General features: G+C 36.8%; 1 protein-coding gene across 11 annotated transcripts in view; it reads left to right on the forward strand.

Annotated features, from left to right (window-relative positions):
• DYNC1I2 (dynein cytoplasmic 1 intermediate chain 2) overlaps positions 1-11,284 on the forward strand; it is a 57,013-nt gene extending 45,729 nt beyond the window's left edge. For 6 of the 11 annotated variants that reach the window (XM_046019143.1, XM_046019145.1, XM_046019150.1 and 3 more), the window contains 3 exons: positions 6,449-6,589; positions 8,431-8,556; positions 10,122-11,284. In XM_046019143.1, the coding sequence (XP_045875099.1) occupies positions 6,449-6,589; positions 8,431-8,556; positions 10,122-10,235 (381 nt within the window). In that variant the 3' untranslated portion in view covers positions 10,236-11,284. The remainder of the gene's footprint in view (positions 1-6,448; positions 6,590-8,430; positions 8,557-10,121) is intronic. The other 5 variants (XM_046019144.1, XM_046019146.1, XM_046019154.1 and 2 more) reach the window with 1 other exon arrangement.
• Positions 11,285-22,146: the final 10,862 nt, after the last annotated feature.

Here is a 22,146-nt window from a genome sequence, read left to right on the forward strand (position 1 = left end):
CATAATTTTAATTTGCATATAACTTTTTTCATATTTTATAAAAATGGAATCATATAATATTTATATATTTGTGGCTGGCTATTTTTGCTTATTAACATTATGTTTGTGAGATTCAGTGATTGTTCTCTCAGTTGTATACTATTCCAATATGCAAGTATACCACAGTTTATCCGTTCTACTGCTGATGGTATTTGGGTTCACTCCAGTGTGGTCTGTTAAGAGTAGTGCTGCTACTGGCATTGTTTATACTTCTTTAAAGAAAAATTTTTCCTCATGAATCACTTGTAGATGTCTTTTGATGGACTTAAGCACTTATTTCTGTTGGGGATATACCTAGGAGTGAAATAAACTTATAAGATACGCCTACATTCTGCTTTAGTAGATACTGCCAAGCAGTTTTCCAAAGTGATTTTACCAGTTTATAATCAACTCATAGCATATGAAATCTTCTCTTGTTCTGCAGCCTTCTCAACACTTGATATTTTCTGCCTTTTTTTTTTTCATTTTAATAATTCTGATAGGTGTAGTTGCATTGCATTGTGGTTTTAATTTGCATTACCTTGAGACTGATGAGGTTAAACACATTTCATGTACTTTTTGGTCATTTTATAACATTTCTGTTCAAATTTTTTACCCATTTTTCTATTGATAACCCCTTCTTTAGAAAATTATGTAGACCTATATATATGCTTACAGAGTGGAGCATGTGAACATGATTTTGATTTTGAACAATTTCTGTTGTTAAGCCCTTGATTGGAGACCATAAAATGGGCTAAAAATGGAATATTCTTGAGGAAGTATACTATCACCTTAGGAATAATATACCTTAGCATGGTGGCTCTTAATCATGGTGTACGTCAGAATGACTAGTGCAGCAACACCAGAAACACTGATGAATTGTATGATGCAGGGGGCTGCATCTGGAGTTTTAAAAACCTTGGCACAGTGGCTCGGTTGGATAAGTGTCTGCCTTTGGCTCATGTCATGATCCCAGGGTCCTGGAATCAAGTCCCACACTGGGCTCCTTGCTCAGCAGAGAGCCTGCTTCTCCCTCCCTCTGCTGCTGTCCCTGCTTAGGTTCTGTCTCTTCCTCTGACAAATGAATAAAATCTTTTTTTAAAAAAGCTCTCCAGATGAATGTGATGCCCATCCTATATTGAAAACCACTACTTCAGAGTGAGATTTCTTTTGGCATTTTTGCCAAAGAGAGTTATAGGAAATGGTGATCTTGAGAGGAAGAAACCTCTTAGTTTCAGTTTCTAGCTTACTTCAAAGTTTTGCTTAAAAATTTCTTAATTACAGGTAAACATTTTTGGCTATTAAGTTATAATCTTGACATTAATATCTGAATGAAAATTTTAAATATTTTTGAACTCTTTTTTTTTATGGAAAATTCCAAGTAGATATAAAATCAAATAGAAGAGTATAATGAAACCATGGTACCCAATACCTAGCTTCTACGATTATCAACACATGGTCCATCTTGTTTGATTCATTTCCATGTAGACACCCTCCCCACCCCTGGATTTTAAAGCAAACCCAGATATGTCATCTACAAATATTCAATACATATCTCTAAAAAATAAAGTCTTAAAAAAATAACGATGATACTCTATATCACACACCCCCCCAAAATGAAATGATTTCTTAATTTCATTAAATAGCCAGTTTTCAATTAAAAAAAATTTTTTTACTGTTTATTTGTTTGAAGCACGATCCAAATGAGATCCATATATTTGCAAGTAACACATCTTTTGAGCCCCTCTCTTAAGATAGGGCTTCCTTCCCTCTCTTCTCAATTCGTCGTCGTTGAAGAAGAAACCAGATTGGTTGTCTTGTTAGAGTTTCTCACAGTCTGGATTTTGCATTCTTACTGTATTGTTCATACTGTTGTGTATAGTTGTAGGTTGTTTACACTTCAAATAAAGAAGAGTTTACCCTCATGAATTACTTGGCATCTGCCTATCCTTATGTTGACATCTCAGTTTTTTTGGTCATCTGAAGCTCATTCTACAGTAGTGTGTTTGTGGATGCATTATTCTCATATTCACAAGAGCCTGTTGGGTTACAGAGGTCAGTTTGGCTGTATATAAAATCCATATTTACACTGTTTTCTTTGATTACCTTAAATATATCACTCTGTCATCTTTTGGCAAAAAGCATTGTTGTCCTTAATTGTCCTTGCAAAACCTGGCTGGCCAAACTTTTCTTTCTTTTTCTTTAAAGGGTTGATTGTCGTAGATGCACAGGCTACTCTTAAATATGTAGTTTCAAGCTGCTTTTATTTTAGGAGAGTTCTCTTGAGTTATTTTTAATATTCTATAGTATTGCTTTGGTTTTCTTCTTTAGGGGCTGCCTTTATAGGTATATCTTTGTTAGTTTCTGTCTATCACTTTTTAAGAAATTCACTTTATCTCTTTTCTTTAAAATAACTGTTATTGGTTCAGTGGGTTAAAGCCTCTGCCTTCGGCTCAGGTCGTGATCCCAGGTCCTGGGATCGAGCCCTGTGTTGGGCTTCCTGCTCAGCCGGAGGCTTGCTTCTCCCTCTTCTACTCCCCCTGCTTATTTTCCCTCTCTTGCTCTCTCTCTCAAATAAATAAATAAAATCTTTTTAAAAAACCTGTTATTGAAATGTAATTCGTATACTATAAAATTCACCCTTTAAAATTGTACAGTTCTTAGATTCATAGAGATATGTACTATCATCACTGTCTAATTTTAGAGCATTTTCAAATTTCGGAAAGGTACCTTAAATCTGTTAGCAGTTACTCCTCCTTTCCCTTCATCTAGCTCCTGGAAATGACCTACTTTCTATTTCTGCAGAACTTCCCGTTATAGACCTTTCATGGCATCACAATAAGTGACTGGCTTCTTTCACTTCACATATTTTCAAGGTTCATCCATGTGTGGCATATATCAGTACTTCATTCCTTTTTTGGACAAATACTGTCCCATTGTATGGATATACCACTTTTTGTTTATCCATTCATTAGTTATCGAGTGTTTAAGTGGTTTCCATTTGGGGCTATTGTGAATGCTGCTGTGAACACTCATGTATGTTTTTGTTGTGTGTTTGTTGAGCTACTTCCATATCTTGGCTATTGTATATGGGCTGCTATAAATCTAGGGGTGCATATATCCCTTTGAATTAGTGTTTTTGTATTCTTTGGGTAATACCCAGTAGTGCCATTGCTGGGTCATAGGGTTACCTCTGTTTTTAACTTTCTGAAGAACCTTCATACCATTTTCCACAGTGGCTGTGCCAGTTTGCATTCCTGCCAGCAGTGCAAGAGAGTTCCTTTTTCTCCATATCCTCACCAACACTGGTTTCTTATGTTATTGATAAGAGCCATTCTGACAGGTCTGAGGTCATATCTCCTTGTAGGTTTTTGTTTGTTTGTTTTGTTTTTAAGATTTTATTCATTTGGGGCGCCTGGGTGGCTCAGTGGGTTAAGACTCTGCCTTCAGCCCGGGTCATGATCTCAGGTTCCTGGGATAGAGCCCCGCATCCAGTTCTCTGCTCAGCGGGGAGCCTGCTTCTCCCTCTCTCTTTGCCTGCCTCTCTGCGTGCTTGTAATCTCTGTCTGTCAAATAAAGAAAATATTTTTTAAAAAATGATTCTATTCATTCATTTGTGGGACAGAAAACAGGCAGAGGAGGGGTACAGGGAGAGGGATAAGCAGACAACCCAACCCAATGCGGGGCCCAGTCCCAGGATCCTGAGATCACGATCCAAGCTGAAGTCAACTGCCTAACTGACTGAGCCACCCAGGGGGCCCTCATTGTAGTTTTTGATTTGCATTTCCCTGATGATAAGTCATGATAAGCATCTTTTCATGTGTCTGTTAGCCATCTGGACATCTTTGGAGAAATGTCTATTCATATCTTCTGCATTTTTAAATTGGGTTATTTGCTTTTTGGGTGTTGAGTTGTATAAGTTCTTTATATATTTTGGATACTAACCCTTTATCAGATATGTCATTTTCAAATATTGTCTTCCATTCCATAGGCTGCCTTTTAGTTTGGTTGATTGTTTCCTTCACTGTTTGGAAGATTTTTATTTTGATGTAGTCCCAATAGTTTATTTTTACTTTTGTTTCCCTTGCTTCAGGAGACATATCTAGAAAAAAAGTTGTTACACCTGACTTCAGAGAAGTTACTGCCTGTGTTCTCTTCTAGGATTCAAGCCTAGTATTCTATGATTTCAGGTCTCACATTTAGGTTTTTAATCCACTGTGAGTTTATTTTTGTGTATGGCGTGAGAAAGTGGTTTCATTCTTTTCATTCTTTTGCATGTATCTGACCAGTTTTCCTAATGCCATTTGTTGAAGAGACTTTTTCACATTGAATATTCTTTCCTGCTTTGTTGAAGATTAATTGGCCATATAATTGTGGGTTTATTTTGGGTCTTCTGTTATTTCATTTATCTCTGTGTCTATTTTTGTGCTAGTATCATACTATTTTGGTGATTGTAGCTTTATAATATAACTTGAAGTCTGGAATAGTGATATCTCCAGCTTTGCTTTTCTTTCTCAAAATATCTTTGGGTATTTGGGGTCTTTTGTGGTTCCATGTAAATTTTACAGTTGTCTGGTCTAGTTCTGTGAAAAGTGCTATTGATATTTTGATAGGGATTGCATTGAATATGTGGGTTACTTTGGTTAATTATAGACATTTTAAACAATATTTGCTCTTCCAATCTATGAGCATGGACTGTCTTTCCATTTCTTTGTGTCATCTTCAATTTCTTTCATCAGTGTTTTATAGTTTCGGGGGTACAGGTTGTTTACCTCTTTGGTTAAGTTTATTCCTAGGTATCTTACTATTTTTGGTGCAATTATAAATGGAATTATTTTCTTAATTTCTCTTTGTGCTGCTTCGTTATTGATATATAAAAATACAACAGATTTCTGTACATCAATTTTGTATCCTGTGAATTTACTGAATTTTTTTTTATCACTTCTTGCTGTTTTGGGGAGTTTTCTGTATCATGTCATCTGCAAATAGTGAAAGTTTTACTTCTCCCTTACCTATTTGGATGTGTTATTTCTCTTTGTTCTCTGATTGCTTTGGCTAGGACTTCCAGTACATTTTAGGTTACTTTTTGTGTCTCGTATGAGGAAGGAGGGGTCCTTCTTCATTCTTGTGCACGTGCAAATCCATCTTGTCTACCATTTTCCATTTCACTGTCATGACTGCCACAATAACTTTGTGTGGGATTTGACCAAAATCCTTTTTTGTCACTTATTCTCTACTAGTGAAATTAGTTTTTCTCTACTTTTAGGAGGGTGGGAATGGGCATAGGATAGTTTTTCTAGTTTTGTAGTTTAGGCTAAAGATTTCTCTTCTGTGTTTTTTGTAAAGTAAATACTTAATCTCTCTCAGTCTTGTACTTTCTGAGATGTGCCTTTTCTGTTCTCTCCACCAGTTTTATCTGAGCCTTCTCTTTCCCTTTGTCCCTACCGTGCTATATTCTACAATGCCGATTCTACTCCTAGCAGTTTCTCTTCGGTGAGACTTTGTCCTGAAAGGGAGCTTTGGTTTGTTAATTTTGTGAGTTTGTCGAACTCAGACTGCACCATTAGACCTTACTTATATCACATTGGAGTCTGCTTGCACTTATTTATAAATAGAATTACATTGAACTCCCAGTTTCTGCTGCTGTTCTCAGACTCAGCATGTTCCCTGACACTGTCCAGTGAGTATCTGCTGTCAGCGATGAGGCTCTTCTGTTCTGCTTTCTGGCTGTCAGAAGCCCGAGGCCTTTCCATACTTCTTCCTGCACAGATGTTTGTACCACAGAAGCCTTGTTATTGGTAGAAGTTTGTTTCTGCTTATTTTGTTAAATGATTTTTTTTTTAAGATTTTCTTTATTTATTTGACAGACAGAGATCACAAGTAGGCAGAGAGGCAGGCAGAGAGAGAGGAGGAAGCAGGCCCCCTGCCGAGCAGAGAGCCCGATTCGGGGCTCCATCCCAGGACCCTGGGATCATGACCTGAGCCGAAGGCAGAGGCTTTAACCCACTGAGCCACCCAGGTGCCCCAGTTTGTTTCTACTTATATTTGGAGCTTTGTCTCCTGATTTCGTTGTGCATATTGTCTTTGAATCTTCGGTTTTGCTATCTTCATTGCTTTGTTTGGGTTTATGGGGAGAGTTAGAAGAATTCAAAAAGTGAACTGCCATTGCTATCATCCTCCCAGAGTCTTCTCATGGGCAAATGTTTTTGAAGCATATTCTGTTCCTTTTTTAAAACAGTGTGGTGTCTAGAAGTTTAAAAGAAACTGCAATCCAATAGTTGATTCTCAGTTCATAACTCCAGGTAATTCTGTAGTGAAACAAGTAAGAAGAACTTTTTCTAGGCTGAGTTAAATATAATAAAATGTTATTCATACCTATTGGATGTATGTTGTATTTTGACTATGCTAAGAATCAACTTTTCCCTTTCAGAATAACAAGCCTTTGTACTCATTTGAAGATAATTCAGATTACGTTTATGATGTTATGTGGTCACCCACCCACCCAGCCCTGTTTGCTTGTGTGGATGGCATGGGGAGGCTGGATTTGTGGAATCTCAATAATGATACAGAGGTGAGTAGGAAAATAACAAAAATTGCACTGAAAAATAGAAAATTGGAGATTTATTGAATAATTTGTGAAATTCCTTTTATCCCAAGAAATGTAAAAGGGCTCAGTGATTGTAGCCTCATCACAAAGAAACCAAATAAGCTTTGTACCCTTAATAATAAACAGCGTGCTGTGCAGTACTAAAGGGAGAAATAATGTTGCCAAGAGCACTGGGCATTTCCTTTTACTTCTGAAAGCACTATCATGTCTGTAATGTCCTGGCAAAGTCTCATTCATAAGGCAACAGGGTAATTTTTTACTCGCAGGCTACAAAGCAGATCGTTTCAGACTATTGAAGTATGTTAACCTTAATTCTGAATTTCTAAATTATCTCTTAGTCTTGACAGAATTGTATATCTTCCATAAACATTAGTTTTAGCCTGACTTATTTAAATGAAAGAAAAATTTATTTTGATGACTTGTTCCATGAAGGCTTGAAAACAGAGGGTTATTACTATAAAATTAATAGAGAAACCACAAAATTTCCTAATTACTATACTAACATTACTTCCTGGCAATGAAATTTAACTACAGCTATTACTTACTTTTAGATATGTGTATTTTAAATGTTCCTTGAATTCTATACTGATATGTGGTGGTAAGAGAGAATGTTTTAGCAGTTCTGTCAGAAACGGTTATAGAAGTTAAAGTCTCTTGGTGCTTTCCCCTACATCCCACTCTTTCCCATATTTCTTCATATTTCTGGTGGCAGCCATCCAAATCACTTGAAGTAAAATAGTTGGATATACAGGCCAAGGAAGTTATATATTAGAAGTGTAAGAGTAGTTAAGTGTGCCAGCTCCTGGTTTAGTATTTTGAGGAGGAGTATTCAGATACTTCTAGGAGAAAGAGTATCTGACTAGGTGGTTGGGATTAATTACACTTTTATTGTTACCTAAAATGGTACCAATTGTATTTTTTCGGTTTGGATTTTGGTGTTTGAGATTTGGGGTTATACTTAAATGTGGGTCTTTCCTATAATCCTTAACTCAAAAAATATATCTAAATTACAGTTTTTCTCTGTAACAGTTTTGGCATTCTAGGAGTTAAATGAGTCATCTGGGGATGACTAGTGTCAATTAAAAGGATTATTTTTAATCAGGTTTCAAAAACTTTTTGGTGCTTCCAGTCTGAGTCAGACATTGACTGTTCTGTGTGTGGCAAATAAATCTCTTTTCCTCAGCATAAGAGAAGTAGGGGGAGATTCTGGGGCCGGGGGTGGGGGGGCGGTGTGCCATTATCTTGGTGCTGTCATCCTACCCTGTTCTAGACAGCTGATGGGAACAAGAGCTTTGGCAAGACCCAGACTGCACCTTCAGTATGAACTCTTTCTAGGAACTGTGGATCAAATCACAGGTTTCAGCTGACAGAGTCACAAGCTACAAAAGTAATTTCTGTCCTCTAAAATTGAACCATAATTTGTTTATGAGGGCTTTTGAAATGTTTCTTTAAAATGGAGTTTTGGCCATCTGTTTTCAAACAGCTTGATTTCTTAAAAAAGTTACAATAACAACAAAGAATCCTTTATTAAGGAGAAGATCTTTCAAAATGATGTGTGTATCCAGTCATGTGAGAATTTCTTATATAAGAACTTAAGTTATTTTCCCAAACCATTTTCAAGGATTGACTGTAATGTCATTCATAATGTATCAGTGAACAGGAAGAAAGTTGGGAAAATTCTTCATCTGTTTTCATCTTTGTTTTAAAAAATGTAGCCCTATTGGAAGAAAGAAGAGTTACTGTTTTACATGTTTATAGAAATCTTGATGAAACTTTTAACTGCACTATATTTTAAATGACTTCAGGTGCCAACTGCCAGCATTTCTGTGGAGGGTAATCCTGCTCTTAATCGTGTAAGATGGACCCATTCTGGAAGAGAGATTGCTGTGGGTGATTCTGAAGGACAGATTGTCATATATGATGTGGGAGAGGTATGGGGCTCACTGCCTATAATTTTGATACATCTGTTTGCTTTCAGGGCATTGTAGTTATGGTGTCTTTGTGGCTAACACTAGTCTTCGAGGTTCATGAGTTGTATAAACCATATGGTTGTAAAGATAAAACTTTTCCACAACAGAAGCAACTCTTAAGATTAATTTTCTTTCTAAATTGGATGTTCTGTGTCCCCACACAACAGATTTTGAGGATAATATCATATATTGGAACTACCTTATTTCTTGAAGCATAAATTACTAGAGATTAGAAACTTTTCAGGAAGAAGAAATTTGGAGTTGAATTATAGATTTTGCATTACGGACTTCGGGACTTTACAGATTTAAGTTCTTATTTTTCTATATGTTTAGATTTGTTTGGGCCAGATAGTAGAAATCAAAAGTAGTATCTTTGAGAGTTATTTGATGACTGTGTGAAATGTGAGTCTTGACTTCTGAACCTTGTTGCAAAGCCATTATCATTGAATCCAGCAGGATGAGTTGCATCTTTGTGTCATCTTTAGTATTTGGGTTGGCTATATAGGATGTTCAGGAGTGATTTCCTTCTTCTTAGCCCTGGCTAAAAGAAGCCTTAGTCACTGTTTCTTTTGCTATGCCTTATGAGTCCCCATCCCCTCTGGACTCCCTGTGGCCTCTAGTAATTTGATCTGGAGGGAGGTAGATTGAATCATTTAGAATAGCCAATTGAACTGTCCACACAGATGGAATTGCTCTATATCTGCACTGTCTAATCCAGTAGTTACTAGCCACATATGGCTATCAAACACTTAAAATGGGTCTAGCACAATGAAAGAAATGAATTTTAAATTTTATTTCAAGTAATTTAAATGTGAACAGTCACTTGTGTCTGGTAGGTACCATATTGGATATGACTAATCTAATCTAATATGGTAGATTAAGAAGCAGGCACATTCATTTGCTATACTGAGTGGTTTGTACCTTAATACGGCAGTGTTGAAATTTCTCCAATATTATGATAACAATTATCAAAAAGTTTTAGTCATTGGATGCTTCAGGGAGGCAAAAACATCATGAGCCTCTTTTTTCCTTTAGCTATTTGTAGATCACTAAAGTGGTAAAACATAATGTACCTTCTGATTAAGGGATTAAGATATTGAAAATGGTTATCTTACGCACCAAAAATAAATTTCTCATAAGAAACCAGCCCTTTGAAACATGCTTCAGAAACTATTTCATATTTGGAATGTGCAAGAAGTAAAAAATTTTAAGGAATTCCACCCCACCAGCAAAATCCATGAAATAGTGCATAGGAGTTATATTTGCAGAGTATCATTGTTATTCTCTCTTGTACTGATGGTGGTAACAGCAAAAGCGTTTCTGAGGCTGTCACAACACACATCCCAAACATCATCTTTTGTTTTGAAATGTATTGTAAAGCATTGTTATAGTCTCTGTAATTATGGAGAGACCATTTATGTCAATTATTACTTTTTAATGGAAAAACTATTTGAAAACAAACTGAAATACTGGGTAAGATAATCTTTTATTTCAGCACACATAAAACATTGTCTTTCTTTTAACAGCAGATTGCTGTCCCCCGCAATGATGAATGGGCACGGTTCGGCCGAACACTCGCAGAAATTAATGCAAACCGAGCTGATGCAGAGGAGGAAGCCGCTACCCGAATACCTGCTTAGCTCCTGAAAGGGGGATATTGTAGCCTTAGCGGGTTTGGGGACGTCTCTAAGTAGAACCTAAGACTATTTGCATGTTTCTGTCTAAATGTTCATTAAAAGGAAATTTCGTGGATTTAACCATGGATTTAATGAAGCAAGTAAATCTTATAGTGCCCCTTTTTATATCACATGCATCTTGTTTTGGATTTGTGTCATTTTTAATACAGCCGATTAACTTTACAGATTGTAGCCTTTTCTGAATTCTTACACACAAGTGTATATTTGGTATTAGTTATTCTTCTGAATTCTTTTCAACGTGTAACACTATATTCAAGTTATTTCTAAAGTACAGATTAAATCAGTTCTGCATATTTTTAAATAATCACAGTTCCCTGTAATATTGATACTGTCCTCACTACCATAATATGTAAGAACAATGTTTATTCTTAACCATAGCATGCATACATCTACCCAAGCCCCATTCTAATATCCCTTTTCTTCTTTATAATTCATGTGATCACTATTAAATAAAAACAAATATGCATTAACTTTTCAGATTCTCATTTTGATTTAGCCTTGCAATTTAAATTTTCCCTTTTATAAAGTGTCTTTTTTTACGTATCTTTCTTTAAGCTCTCATTGTAAGTGGCCACCTCAAATCTCGTGAAGTTTTTGTCTTAAATATGCCATACATTATAATGTAGATCTCTTGATGAAATTATGAACTGATGTTTAACCTGTCAGTGAAAAAATTTATTCTGGGTTAACTTTTGCTTTACTCCCTTATTTGCTTTCCATCTGAGATGTAGTTCTTCTAAAGAATAAACAGAAAGCTGCCTATTATTTCCATTGATTGAGATTATTATGTATGTGAGCTCTCTGAAACTAAAACCTCCTGTGAGAGAAATTGATTTCATGGTTGCAGTCGTAGCTATGAAGGAAGTGTTCAAATGAACTTTGTCATTGAATCAACTCCACATCTTGAGATCTGTTACCACACAATCTTGTATAAGCAAGTCTGAAAGGTGAGTGAAAAATATCTAAGAATTAATGTTGAAATCAACCTGTTTCAGAATTAGAGGAAAGCATTATGATCAGATCTTTATTTTATCCACTTTAAATTGTCTATTTCCTTGATCCTAACTACTTATTCTTCTAAAGTTTAACTGTTTATTCAACAGAACATGAACTAGGAGGGAAGAATAGATACTAGAATTTGAACATTTTTGTTGTTGTTTTATAATTCTAACAAAGATCTGTTGAAGATAAATTTCCAAATAATAAAATTTCTAAACTATGAGTATTGTGTAATGTAAAATAATTGACTTGGAATACTAGACCCACCCAACTTAGCTCTGACACTCACGAGAAGTGTGATTTTAGCCAAGTCTTTCAATCTGTTTGTGCTTCATACTTTTTATCCAGGAATTAAGTTTGGTTAGACGACTGTTAAATTTCCTTCCGACTCTAAAATTTTATATTGATTTTGATTACTTCAGGCAATTCTCCATTTTTATATATTCAGTTTTCACAAATTAGCACCCCATAATTGCCTATCATATATACCAAAGATAAGTTTTTTATAATAGTAGGAAAATAGCTGAAGTTAGCTCATGGTAGCATTGTCTATGAGTCAGAAGTTTGATTTCAGTCTATGGCCATACCACCCTGTATGCGCCAGATCTCATCTGATCTCAGAAGCTAAGCAGGGTGAGGCCTGGTTAGTACTTGGATGGGAGAAGTTCGATTTCAGCGGTCACACTTTTTGTTTTTGTTTTTAAAGATTTTATTTGAAAGAGAGTGAGAGCTAGAGAGAGAGAGAGAGAACACACACAAAGGAGAGAGAGAAGCAGACTCCTCGCTGAGCAGGGAGCCCCACATGGGGCTCAATCCCAGGACCCCTGGATCATGACCTGAGCTGAAGGCAGATGCTTAACTGACTGAGCCACCCAGGCACCCTGGTTATTACATTTTTGCTATCAGTTTGTAAAAAGGACTAGGAAAAGGGAAAACATCATTATAACTAAGGTTGGAAATCAAGAGATTTGGCAAATCGGATGCTCATTGGATTAAAATTGATATGTTTGATTGTGAAAGAATAAAATTGGTAAGTAAAATACTTAGCACCAGAATTTTTGCTTTTGAGGAATAACTTCTCTACCGCCCCACCCCAGCCCCCAAATGAGATGTGGACCTTTGCCCATATAACTTACTGTACATTTTTAGGAACCCATAAGTTTAATGTGAGTAACTGCCTTTTTTTCTTTTAAGATTTTATTTATTTATTTGACAGAGACACAGTGAGAGAGGGAACACAAGTAAGGGGAGTGGGAGAGGGAGAAGCAGGCTTCCCGATGAGCAGGGAGCTCGACACGGGCCTCAATCCCAGAACCATGGGATCACGACCTGAGCCAAAGGCAGACGCTTAACTGACTGAGCCACCTAGGTGCCCAAGTAACTGCCTTTTAAGTTTGAGTATATGATAGGGCAAAAAAGGAAGAACTAAGACTGTCAATATTGATGTAAAATCTTCTGACAAGTCAAACTGACTAGAAAAGTGTAGCACAGCTTTTTACTCTTTTAAACTTTTACTCTTTTTACTCTTTTACTCTTTACTCTTTCATTTATGAGTGAAAATCTTAAAATTTTCAAAAATACCCAGTAACGAAGAGGGGCGCCTGGGTGGCTCAGTGGATTAAGCCGCTGCCTTCGGCTCAGGTCATGATCTCAGGGTCCTGGGATCGAGCCCCGCATCGGGCTCTCTGCTCTGCAGGGAGCCTGCTTCCTCCTCTCTCTCTGCCTGCCTCTCTGCCTACTTGTGATCTCTCTCTCTGTCAAATAAATGAATAAAAAATCTAAAAAAAAAAAAAAAAAATACCCAGTAACGGAAATTACACCTTAATTTGTTACCAGTTACACTTTTTTGCTGAGTGGGAAACAAGCCATCGCTTTCAGGCTAATTTACTTTATTTATTGTTTTATAACAATAAAGGATGATGTTATTATCTTTTAAATGAGAAAGATTATTGGTTATTCTTATTTGTGTTGAGGAAGACTACTCAATTTTCAAATACCTAGTTAGCTTACACTAAGTCTCAGAAATAATTTTTTTTTTAAGATTTTATTTATTTGACAGAGATCACAAGTAGGCAGAGAGGCAGGCAGAGAGAGAGAGAGGGGGAAGCAGGCTCCCCGCCGAGCAGAGAACCCAATGCAGGGCTTAATCCCACGACCCCCAGATAGTGACCTGAGCGGGAGGCAGAGGCCCAACCCACTGAGCCACCCAGGCGTCCTATAGAAACAATTTTTGGTATAATTAAAGCAAAAAAAAACCCCCAAAAACAACAACAAAAAAAACCCCACAAAAATTCATTCGTAGAGTCTATCTTTGTGCTTATAGATTCAATTACCTACAAAGTTTAGAAAATCTCTAGATACAATATATTGTTTCAGTAATGCTGACATACTGCATCTTGAAGGAATGGATGACTTAAAATTAGGGGGGAAGGAACTAAAGGAAAGTAGTATTAGGAGTGATTCTAGTCTTAAAATACTGTAAGAATGTTGATTCATTCTGTTTTGTACTAGTACCTGAATAAACAGACTATAACCTCTGCCTGCCTCTTGGACCACATGGAAAGGAAGGGCTTGAATGAGTGAAAGAAAATCTGATATGAAGCACATGATTTTTCATCTTCCCATTCTCTTGAACAATGCATTTTTTAATCTTTTCCACAGTCCTGATATTTCAACATTGGTACTGCGGTGTTTTCTAAATAGGGAAAGCTCTACGATATATTGGAGAGGATGCATCTCCAGGCAGCTCCAGCTGCTTGATGGTTGTGAGAACTGAGTTGTTTCAAACATGACACAGCATCCAAGGTGGTGGTGTCATTAGCGTCATGCCTGAATCTTGGGCATAAGTCTAGGGAAAAAAACCATTGGCTTTGCCTCATTTGATAATTTAGTGATGAGATTCCCATTTGATTTCTTTTTTCCCCAGTCTGCATAGAACAAGACCAGAGTACTTGTTTTCCTGCTATCATTTTGCTGATTCATAATAACGTCTTACAGGTTTGCAATAATGTCTTACAGGTTTGGGAAAAAGACTTGGGGTTCTTTTTGACTCATTAAAAAGTGCTGGAAAATTATTTACTTAAAGATCTGGTTTACAGATTCTGGGAGCTTCTAGTGCTACCAAAGAATTAGAAAGTTGCCTCAAAGACAAGAATAAAAGAACACCTATGTTCTGTGTATATTTTGAATTCAGGGATTACAATTAAGAACATTAATCGATCTCTTTAATCTTAACTGCCCCAAAAGGTTCCAATTTGCTTATACTTAGTATGTTGTGTTTTTAAAATCCTCTTCATATAAAACAAGCACATTAAAAAAAAAAAAAAAGATGCTACAGTCCTAACTCAGAATGCCAACTGGAAGACTTTGAATAGTCATCACGTTGCAATGCTTTTCTCAATAGGCCAATGCTCCTGGATATTTTGTTGGACTCTAGGTGTACAGATTCATTCTGCCCATTCGTGTTTGCAATTCTCCAACTTCTTAAAGTTCAAATGGATTTTAGATTTTTAAGATTTCAATATATAGTTTCTAACCACTGATAGTTTCAACATAGCCAATCAGCCATCTTTTACAAACTTTTCTAAAATTACAGTATTTTGTGTTGTTAGTTTCATAGCAGGAATCTCCGTTTTGGCTTCTTAATATTCCATTACCAGTTCCCAGTCAGAGGATGGAACAGCTTGTACTCAGGTAGGCTTTCAGAAAGGTCTGTTTCACTTTGTGAGGTCATTTATTCAGGTCTCTGGTAATGTGTTATCATGCCTGTCTTTTAATGTACTTGATTTGGTCAGAAAGCTGTGGGGCAGTGATTGTGTATGGTGTAGAACACACCTACGTGGCGCTGAGCATGCAGAGACCTGCCTCTGGTGACTTCAGAAATCAGGTGTACCACCGGTAAAGCTTTGATGGCAAGTAATTTTATCTTTTGTGAATTTTTGTACTAGGTTTTTAAAGTCTCTTCTGAACAAAGTAATAGAAATGCTTTGGAACAAAATCTCTAATGCTGAAGTGTGGCTGGTATGTGAGAAAAAGAACACTGGGCTCAAAAGACCCAAATTCTATTCCTGATACCACCATTACCAGTAATGTCACCTGGGACAAGGGTCAGTATTCTCATGTGTTAAGTGAGGGAAATGTTCACTTCCTCTGAAGATTATAGGAGATGCAGTGTAAGTGAACAGTGTGTGTGAAAACTTGTAAATTATAAAGTACCATCCAAATAAGGGATTTTCTTAATTTTTTTTAAGAATACAAAAATGAGGGGCACCTGGGTGGCTCAGTGGATTAAGCCGCTGCCTTCAGCTCGGGTCATGATCTCAGGGTTCTGGGATCGAGCCCCACATCGGGCTCTCTTCTCCGCAGGGAGCCTGCTTCCTCCTCTCTCTCTGCCTGCCTCTCTGCCTACTTGTGCTCTCTCTCTGTGTCAAATAAATAAATAAAATCTTTAAAAAAAAAAAAATACAAAAATGGAGAGAGACCATTTTGTGTAGCCATTGTGCAATGTAATAAGCACACATCTCCCAAGGATTTAAGTGGCTTGATGTTCAAGAAAGTCTTTTTCTTAATTCTAAGACCTCGCAGCATAATTTAACCCTCAGATGCTTAGGAGTAACAGTGAACTGAGGGATATAAATTGCCCTTAATCAGTGATACTTTTCCTGGGAATGCTTTATTACATTCTATGATAAAATTACAAATTACAAAAATAGAAAAAAATGACCCACTCTGAATTTCCAGCCTGTACTCAGCTGTTGCTCTTATGTTACTTACATATAACATGGGTTGTGATATCTGGAGTCTTAGAAAAGAGCACATGGAACCCCTTTTTCAAGTTAGTGAGAAAACAAACTTGGTTCATGACTACCCAGTTAGATGTTAGCAGAACTGGAATCCATCACTTCCACAAAAAGCTGGGGAACAGCATTAATCAGCTATTATAACTTATATAGTACCATCCCTTCTTCCCTGAGTTTAGGCCCCTTGAAAATAACTTGTGTTCATTGTAGGAAGATGATCACTTAGAAGGGGGAGCTTCAGTCCTGATGACCTGTGTGTGGCTGTTAGGCTTAGAGGAAGCCCTAAGATTAGTCCTGCAGGAATAGCTTTTATATAGCTCACATCTGGATTGGCAGATCTCTGCTATCTTGTATCCAAAATGTGATTCTGAAATAAGTTAAAACCTGACTTATCAATGAACACCAATTGAGCAAGAAACATGGTAAAATGGCTAGGTCCTTCCTAATGGGCCTCATTTCCAATAATGTTTTTGATACAATCCTGAATTTGTCAGTACATGAGGGTCTTTAGATAGCTTTGGAGGATCTTTAGTTTTCCAAAGGCAAGAGAAATGGCCTTAGCCCTCCTGAAACTCAGGAGCTACTTGAGGAGAATTGGTATCAATTGAGAAAAAGGACTTTTATGTATTGTGTTGAAAATCAGACAAGGAGAACAGTGTGACTCATAGAAGACTGCTCTGGGTTTTCTTGTTCTTCTCTCTAAACCTTCATCCACACGATTGTAAAATGAATGCTTCAGTGATAATAGTGTAACAAGAGAATAATTGGAATAATACCTCCACATAGATCCAGAGCTCAAAAAAGGCTATCACTAACTATCAGGATGTCTGTCGTAACTTAGTTGAAATTCTATCAACTGATAGGGAAGAATTGACTACTAAATTCTGATATTTGGTGGGGAAGCTCCTTCAAAACACGGTGGTCCTGAGATTTGTATTTCTAATATAGAGTCTTGGACTTAGAGTCAACTTGTGTTGAAACTCAGTTAACCATAACTCGGAGCAAATGGGTTTCACCTAAGCTTATATCCTCATCTACTGCTTCACAGGGCTGTCATGGAATTAAACCGGGATCTGTGTGAAAATGAAGAATTATCAAATATGAAGAATTATCAATTATCCCATTGCTGTTATGGGAGGTGATGAGTAAGTAACACTCAGGAGGTCAACTGCTCTTCAGTAGCTCTTACAAGGTTATAGGCTTTATCTCTTGGCTGTTAGAGACTAAAAACAAGCACCTAAAATTCTGAGATCTCTGCTTTACCACACATGGCTTTCTGGCTTGCCTAGTTAGGATTCCCTTCTTTATTTCCCCTCCTGCTTCCTCTATTGACAGAGACCATAAAACCCGTAAGAAGTAAGTTTCAAAGAGATGGAACTGGGAAGGTGACTTTCAAAGATCTCACATTAGCACTTCATCCTTAATGGAAATCTTTCCATTGTCTCTTTCCAATGTATCTTTTGTTTCCAAAGTTTCCTCTGCCTTATAAAGAGCTGGCCTTTGTACGTTCTGACCATGTAGTATTAATAACCGGGTAGCATTTATTGAGTACTTGCTAAATGATTATATATGACTCACATATTCTTATTTATCCTAGCTTCCCTATAATGTGGGAACTATTATAAAGGATTACAAATTTACAAAAGCAGAAACTAATTTGAACCAATTTCTGTGGGCCTGATTTGTAGCCGGTTTCCATGGTTTAAATGCTCCCACAGGGCCAACAGCAAATGACCAATGTGATGTCACTGAACATGGAATTAGGAAGATACACATTTAACGAGCTTTCATTCATCTGGTGCAAGCCAGGTCCAGCATATCACTGGGCCTGGGGACATTAAGTGACTCACAATCTATGAACTAAACCAAAACAGTCTAATTTTTTTTTAATTTAAATTTTTTTTCAGGGTTCCAAAATTCATTGTTTATGTACCACGCCTGATTGTAGAGCTGTATTTTTAACCACTATATTACACTGCCTTTATGATCTTAGCCAATAAACAAGTCAGTTTTTTATTCAGATAATCCTACAGCTACATGCCTGAAAGACCATAGAAGAACACTCTAAGAGAGCAATTAAGACTCTGGGAACCTACAAAGTAAGTTTCCACTGGCTGAAGATGATGGCGGTAGCTGTAACTTAACCACAACTGAGCAGACTCCCTTGTAGCCTCTCTGTTAGCAAGGGCTGTACCTGAAACGCATTTATCAGTCACTACTTTTCTCCTCCCTGAGCCCTCCCCTAACATTTGCCTTGAAGCAGTAGGTCAAAAGATTTCACTGTTATAAAACAAGCTATTAAATTATGTTCATAGGGGCACCTGAGTGGCTCAGTGGGTTGAGCCTCTGCCTTCAGCTCAGGTCATGATCTCAGCGTCCTGGGATCAGGCCCCGCATCAGGCTCTCTGCTCAGCTCTCTGCCTGCCTCTCTGCCTACTTGTGATCTCTCTGTGTCAAATAAATAAATAAATAAATAAATAAATGTCAAATAAATAAATAAATAAAAATTTTTAAAAATATGTTCATAGCATGTACATATAGCTTGGATTTGAGAATTTTCAGGATTCCATGTCAAAATGTAGTAGCCAGAGGAGAACCACCCCACAGACAGTCCCTCTCCTACTCTTCACCTGTTCTGTGAATGACAGACCTCAAAGGAACTTTTGTGGATTCTTCACCTACGTGCTTAAATTCTGAACCACTGGAAAATAGCCACCTCTTGGCCACTATTTAGGTTTAGGGATGCATTTTAGGGAAGTTGGACCTGGGTGAAGAGGCTCATGCAAGCCCTGGAAGCAGAGCTGTTCAGGCAGGCAATTTCTCTCAGGTACCTTGAACACAGTCTTTGAAGGAATGAGATGGGCTCCAGGTGGGGATATCCTGTTGGTCCTTTAGTCTGTGCCCTAAGGGCCGTAGCTAAGGGCAGTGCTGGGCCTTTTCTCCTAAAGTCAACTGAATAGTTTGTTGGGTTTTTTTAAAGACATAATTAAAATATAATATTGTATAAGTTTAAGGTTTCCAAGGTGTTCGAGATACTTATATAAACAGGAATAGCGTGTCTGTGTGTGTCTGTGTATACACACACTGTTAGCTAATACCTCTATCAGTCATATAATTTTTTGTGGTGGGAAAAACTAAGATTTAATCTCTTAGGAACTTTGAAATTTATAATATGGTATTTTCTGTAATCACTATGCTGTGATTTAGATCTCCAAGTCTGTATCCCTAAGTAATATGTCCCCAATTATCCCCCATCTCTGATAACCACCAATCTATTTTCTGCCTTTTTTTTAAAAAGACTTATTTATTTATTTTAGAAAGTGACTGGGGGGTAAGGGCAGAGAGGGTGAGGGAGAAAGAGTCCCAGCCTGGAGCCCCACCCAGGGCTTGATCTCATGACCCTGGGATCATGAGATCATGACCTGAGCTGAAACCAAGAGTCAGTTGCTTAACCGACTGAGCCACCCAGGCAGTCCTCTGCTTTTATGAATTTAGCTCTTTCAGATTTGACATATAGTAATATCATACAGTATTTGTGTCTTACTTCTCTTACTTACTATTAATGCCTTCAAGTGTCCATCCATGTTGTCACAAATGCAGGATTTCCTTCTTTCTCATGGCTGAATGATATCGCTGTGTGTGTGTACCATAATTTCTGTATCCACTCACCAGTTTAGATAGAGTCTTAGGTTGCTTCCATATCTTGGCTATTGTGAACAATGCTGCAGTAAACATAGAAGCGCAATATCTCTTTGTAATCCTTTGTTCCTTTCCTTTGGATATATATCCAGAAGAGGAATTCCTGGATCATATGGTGGTTCTATTTTTAATCTTTTGAGGAGCCTCCATTGTTTCTTACCATAGTGGCTGCACCCATTAAATTCCCACCAACAGTGTACAAGCATTTCTTTATCCTCATATCCTTATCAACATTTGCTCTTTTTTTTTTTAAATTAGCTTATAATGTATTATTAGCCCCAGGAGTACAGGTCTGTGAATCATCAGGCTTACACACTTCACAGCACTCACCATAGCACATACACTCCCCAGTGTCCATAACCCAACTACCCTTTTCTATCTCTTCTTGATGATAGCCATTCTAATAGGTATGAAGTGGTTTTGATTTGTATTTCCCTAATGATTAGGGATGTTGAATACCTTTTCATGTACTTTTGGCCATTTATATGTCTTTGGAAAAGTACTTAGTTCATATGCCCATTTTAAATCAGATTTTTGGAGGGTTTTGTTAATTGATTTGTTATTGTATGAGTTCTTTATGTATTTTGAGTATTAACCTTTTACTGGATAAATGATTTGCAAAATGTCTCCCATTCCATAGGTTACCTTTTCATTTTTTTTTTTTATTATTGTTTGTTTGATGTAGTCCTACTTGTTGGTTTTTGCCTCTGTTGCCTGTCCTTTTAGGGTCATATCCAAAATATCACTGCACAGACCAATTGAAGGAGCTTCTTCCCTATGTTTTCTTCTATGAGTTTTACAGTATCAGATCTTCTGTTTAAGACTTTAATCCATTTTGAGTTAATCTTTGTGAGTGGCATAAAGGGTCCAATTTCATTTTTTTGCATGTGGTTATCCAGTTTTCCCAACACTATTTAACTTCTTTTCCCACTAAGTGTTCTTGGCTCCCTTGTCAAATATTAGTTGACTGGGTATGCAAATTTTGATGTCTGGGCTCTCTTGTCTATGTCTGTTGTTATGTCGGTACTGTACTATTTTAACTATAGCTTTGTAGTATAGTTTGAAATCAAGAAGTGAGATGCCTCTGGTTTATTTCTTTTTTGGGATTGCTTTGGCTAGTTGTGGTCTCGAATTTTAGGATTATCCTATTTCTTGAAAAATGCCATTGGAATTTTGATAGGGTTTTTGTCCAAACTGTAGATGGCTTTGGGTAGTATGGACATTTTAACAATATTAATTCTTCTGATCCATGGGCATGGGAGATCTCTCCATTTGTTTCCGACTTCGGTGCCTTTCATCAAAGTCTTGTAGTTATCATTGAACAGATCTTTTATGTCCTTGGTTAAATTTATTCCTAAGTGTATTATTGTAAATGGGATAGCTTTATTTTTTTAGATGTTTCAATATTAGTGTATAGACATGCAAGCTGATTCTGTATGCTAATTTTTGTCCTGTAACTTTGAGCTTCTTTGTCCTTCAAGTGAAAGTGAGTCTCTAGTAGGCAGCATATAGTTTTTTTTTTAATCCCTCCAGCTACTCTGCCTTTTTAGTGAATTCAACCCATTTATATTTAAAATTATTGATAGGTAAGGACTTACTAATGCCATCTTATTAATTGGTTTCTAGTTGTGTCGTATTTCTGTTTTTTCTTTTTCCCTTTGTTTCTGCATACCTTTGTAAATTGGTGACCTTTCATGGTGGTATGTTTTCTTTCCCCTTTTTGTATTTTTTGTGAATCTATTCTAGGTTTTTGCTTTGTGGTTACCAGGAGGCTTACATAAAATGTCTCATCAATAAAACAGTCCAGTTTAAGTTGATAGCAACTGAACTTCAGTTGTCTAAAAAGTTTCATCCTTTTGGTTTTCCTTCTTATATTTTGAAGTCATAATTTACTCAAAATATATATTTATATATAATATATATAATATATAAATATATATAATGTATATAAATATATATAATACATATATAAATATAATGTAAATTGTTTATTAACAAATTATAGTAGCTATCATTTTTAATATTCTTCCCCTTTAAGCTTTATACTACAGTTAAGTGGTTAACAAACATCCTATTTCAGAATTAGAGTTTTCTGACTATATATATATATATACACACACACCGCATATACAGCACCTTTACCAGTGTGTTTTCCTGTGTCTCCATGTTGCTGAGTGTCTTTTCAGCTTGAAGAACCCCTTTTTCAGCATTTACCGCAAGGCTGGACTAGTGGTGATGAACTCCCTCAGTTTTTGTGTGTGAAAATATTTCTCCTTCATACCTGATGTGTAACTTTGCTAGACAGTGTATTCTTGGCTGTCAGTTTTTTTTCTTTCAACACTTTGATCCCACACTCT

Source organism: Meles meles, chromosome 9 (assembly GCF_922984935.1).
Source record: "Meles meles chromosome 9, mMelMel3.1 paternal haplotype, whole genome shotgun sequence".
In the NCBI taxonomy this organism is placed as follows: domain Eukaryota; kingdom Metazoa; phylum Chordata; class Mammalia; order Carnivora; family Mustelidae; genus Meles; species Meles meles.